Source organism: Montipora capricornis, chromosome 10 (genome assembly GCF_036669925.1).
Source record: "Montipora capricornis isolate CH-2021 chromosome 10, ASM3666992v2, whole genome shotgun sequence".
In the NCBI taxonomy this organism is placed as follows: domain Eukaryota; kingdom Metazoa; phylum Cnidaria; class Anthozoa; order Scleractinia; family Acroporidae; genus Montipora; species Montipora capricornis.
In genome coordinates, this window is record NC_090892.1 from 40,964,049 (window position 1) to 40,968,763 (window position 4,715).

The 4,715-nt window shown below is 37.6% G+C and overlaps 1 protein-coding gene across 1 annotated transcript in view; it reads left to right on the top strand.

The window, feature by feature from the left end:
- Nucleotides 1-460: 460 nt before the first annotated feature.
- Nucleotides 461-4,715, top strand: part of LOC138022003 (uncharacterized) — a 6,499-nt gene continuing 2,244 nt past the window's right edge. The window contains exons 1-2 of the mRNA XM_068869033.1: nt 461-700; nt 2,453-2,686. Coding sequence (XP_068725134.1) covers nt 631-700; nt 2,453-2,686 — 304 coding nt within the window. The 5' untranslated portion in view covers nt 461-630. The remainder of the gene's footprint in view (nt 701-2,452; nt 2,687-4,715) is intronic.

Below are 4,715 nucleotides of genomic sequence, written 5' to 3' on the forward strand. Positions count from 1 at the left end.
GCGCTGTTGGGGGCGAGAGGGGGAATTAGTAAATAGATAATTAAATTTATCTTAAACAATCGTTTACTATGAAAATGCCAGTTTTTTCGCACTGGCCTGAGGGAAATTAAGGTGTAATTTCAAGGGTTATTTTGAAAGTTGAAACGAATCTGCTTGAGTCGCCAAGTTATACCACTGCTTTTATTTTCTTGAGTAGTGTTTTCCTTTTCCTTTCATTGTGCGAATAACTTTTCATCTTACTTCAAGTTACCACTTGATTATTTTCTCTCCTTTTGAATCTAGAACGGGGTTAGTGGTCCACGTCCGTCTTTGACTTTCCCCGGCGCTGTTGAAGTCACAGAATATTATAGGAAGGTGGTAGGTGAAACATAGCAACCATGCATCGCCTTGCCTCTTAGTAGCCAATAAAGCCACAAACAAATTAAATTAACAGCAGTTATTCCAAAATGCTCATTGCGTTTTTAATCATGAGAAAGGTGGCTGCTAAAAGAAGCTAGTTTTCTCTTTCTGCAGTGTTTAACCTATTGTCGACTAAAATCGCCTGGCGCGTTAGATAGAGAACAATCTGTTAAGTCTCGCTCTCAGTAGGGAAAGGGTAAAGGAGTGGACCTACGTGGAGTCAGCCTTGCGATGAAGCTTTATCGCGACATTCATTGGTATGAAATTGTCTTTTTTATCCAGTTGCTGCACTCTGTCTCGGGTAAGTCCGATTTAATCTTTAGTTAGTGTTTGTAGCAGTTTTTTAAACTATGATATGTAATTCGCCAACCGGCTTTGTGAATTCTTTTCCATTTCTTTTAAAAACGTAACGAGAAAAAGGTAGGTCCAAATGATTTCAAAGATAATGTTGCGTAGGAACATTTTTTAACATCCAAATCTTCTATCGTATCAAGACCGAAATGTACGTTGAAAGTAATTCATAACAAATTGCATACCATTTTATACCAGTTAAAACATTTTTAAAACGGCTTGTTTTAATACTTTTTCTCCGGCTTCCCGTTCGCCTAGAATAATTTCTGTAACTTGTAAATAATTTGTGCAATAGTTGAGTACAATTTGAACAGTCTGTGAGGTTTCTCCATTTGATCCAACAAGGCAATGTAATCATAGTTTTCAAGGATTGAGTTTCTAAGAATCGACTGTACATGTGCTGTGCTAAACACGAGTAATCTTAACGAATTCAGCGTCTGTGTTCGATAACTTTAACACAGTTGACACTTTCTATCCCCTTAGTTGAGACAGTGACTTCGAGGATTTAGTCCAAAAGGTCCTAAGACTATGATATAATATAATTATATGAAGTATTGCAATCATAAAACGTAGGGTATAATCTTCATTAAAAGTTTTCACCCTTGGAATCCACGTACAAATTTCTTGCAACAGGTTTCCAGCCTTACGTGCAGGTTTGGATCCAATATACATATCGTTTCAGGATCGAATTCACATTAATATGTTTTCAACCTAGCAATTATGGGAAGCTTTTCAGAAAGAAAAAAGTTAAGAATTGTTTTTTAGCTTCTAGCTTTTTGTAATACTCTGTTTGTAAAACAACAGGAACTGCAAGGAAGTGTAATAATTTATAATGCACTTATACAGGCTCTGTTATCCAGTGTGTCGAGTTCCTCAGTACCTTTCTTCAGTTTTTTACTACTGTTCTGTAATGGTTTCACCTTTTTTCGCAAGCGATGTTTAGTCTGTGTCACAAATGAAATGTTTTTCATCAAGCATGAGAGTACGGATTTGACATAAAAGCAAACAGCACATTGAAACAGTTTAAAAACAGTTTGGTTCAGTCATAATTAATGCATGGAGATGGTTATGAAACTGGACAAGTTCCTTTGTTTCATGTTTTTGTCCGTATTTTTGGCCTTGACCCTGCACAAAACACACCTTTTTTCGAGAAGATAACCAATCAAATCCTTCGATTAAATTATGCGCAACTAATTTGCGAACCAGTGCGAAGCGAAAACAAAAGATTGTGCAGGGTCACGGTCAATTCAACATCGATTGCAACAACATTGTTCTCGCTTTTGAAAGTTCTAAGGTTTCATAACCAGTCCCTCGATTAACTATGGTTCAGTCAGTAACGGCTTTTTAATATCTGTTCCACACACAATTCAAGCCTTGGTCGTTGTGTTGACCAGACATTATTAAAGTTAAATGGTCACAGAGGAGCACGGAATCTATATATGAAGCCACCAATTATCATAGCACTAAGGAAATTGTTAAAATGTAGTACGTTTCTTATCTGTCCTACACTGCGTCTCTATGACCGGCAGGTTGTCAAGGTTTTTAAGGTGAATGAATGATGGACACCGTCCAGTATTTTTTTGTTAATCGAAGAATTTAAAGAACATGAAAACATACAACCAAAGTTATTTTGAAGGTAGCACTAATTGTCCTAGAGGTAACTGATGGCTAAAACATGTCTGTACATCGTATTTTCTTGCAGCTAAACCAAGGGTAATTATTCCTTTACGAGTAGTTCGAACTGTCTCAGAGCATTATGTGTGGTGCTTGTCTGAAGGGACGCCTCCGATCAACATATCATTGATAAACTCGTCTACAACCTTGGCGTTTGGGAAAGGAATGGTGTGGAGCAAAATAAACCAGAATGGTAACTACAGCTGCATTGCTACCAATGATAATGGCACTGATTCAAAGACGTTTTACGTTTCTGTTATTGGTGAGTAACATGCAGTGCATGAAATATGACTGTGAGCATATATATATCTCTCTCTCTCTATATATATATATAACAAGAAAAAAAGTCTACCACCAATCACTACAACAGGGCATTGTCCCGGATTTATTGAAGCTGCCAAAAGTAACACCGATCGATAAAGGCGGCGATAGTACAGACGCTACAAACTTCCGCCCAATCTCGACTCTCTCCGCTTTTATACATATTTTTGAAAATCTTGTCTACAAGCAACTGGTAAATTATATAGAGCGAGGTCGACTGAACAGGCAATTGTTGAGATCAGAGATATCTTAAAGAATGGGATTGATAATGATCCATTAACCTGTGGGGTCTTTCTGGATTTCTCTAAAGCGTTTGATACCGTAAATCACGTTGTTCTTTCAAAGAAAATGGAAATGTATGTGATCAGACTACCTTTGCAGTGGTTCACAAATTAACTGAAAAACAGGCAACGGTGCGTGTCTGTAGCTGGCACAGTATCATCTAGGCAAACTATGGTTTGTGGTGTTCCCCAGGGTAGTTCGCTTGGGCCCTTGCTGTTCCTCATATTCCTAACTGCTCTCAAAAACATTGCTATATAATTTTTGCAGATGACACTAATATTTTTGCCTCATCTTCCAATGCCATCCAACTGGAACTTTAATTAACCAAGAGGTTTTAAAATTGAAGGAATGGTGTGGTATAAATAGATTGTCCATAAATTTTAAGAAAAAAAAACTACATGATTATCAAATCTGCTAAGGAGAAAAGGGCTAATACATTCAAGGTCAAGTTGGCTAACAAAGAGGGTTCTGAATATACATTGGAAAAGAAAAATTGCATTAAATATCTTGGAGTTTGAATTGATGACACGATCTCATGGAGATACCATATATTTCATGTATCCTCGAGAATATCTGGAAATACAGGAATTCTCCTCAAGCTAAGGCACTATTTCCCATTAAAACAAGTTAGATAACTTTATTATAACTTGATATCTATCATATGCTGTACTTGCTTGGGGTTGCGCTCGTGCATCAGTTTTATCTCAAGAAAAAGTTCAAATTACAGAAAACCATATTAACCACGCGTGATGCTCTTTATAATGCTACTATTTACGGCTAAAATACAGGTAGTGTCCTTCCGTTACTTTAATGATTAGACCTACTCACATTACAGAACATTTTTACACTACATTTACTTCAGTTCTTCCACCAGTGGCATAAAAAGCGGCTCCCCTCCTTCTTCAGTGATGTTCACACATGAAACACTATTCGTTGAAATACCGGTCGTAGAACGGCGGGTTGTAGGGTCGAGCAATTTCGGATTCCAGTTTAGCCAGGAAAATATTTGCGAGGACTGGAGATACTCCCACCTTCGCAAAAGTCAACGGAGACTTTGCATCTGTTTCTGACCGTTGCAAAGAGAATCATCAAGAGCACAGTCAAAAACTCCGACAAGTTTACATCGATTATTCAGATGCACGGACAAACATTATTTCTCATGCATTATGGCGTATTACATCGTATAGCATCGAAATCGCTTTAAACAGAAAGACTTGAGTCTCTTCGTACAAAAAAAAAAGCTGTCTAAACTTTTGGCAACCAAACACCAAGAAAACATTTTTTCATGTCCGATCGTCAACCTTTCGGATCAAGTTGTCGCAGACAGTGTCTTACTTTACCTAGGACGTTTTGGTCTCAACCACAGCTTCATCGACAAAACTTAACCTTCTCTCAGTTTGAATTTTTTCTTACACAAGTTAGTTCTAGTGTACCCACCAGACATCACGAAGATTTCAAACACTTCCTCCGCATCCATTCAAACCTCTTCCACCAAAATATTCTTAATACTTCAGATTTTACATACAAAGTCCTACCCAAGTTAGCCTCTGATCGGAGCATCGCTATTCTCTCTCATTAAATGGCATGAGGGTTATGTAAAAAAAAACTTGAGACTATGATCCAAGAAGTTATGCGAAATGGGAAGTACATTGAAACTGAGGACAACGCCTTAAAAGACCTGGAATCTT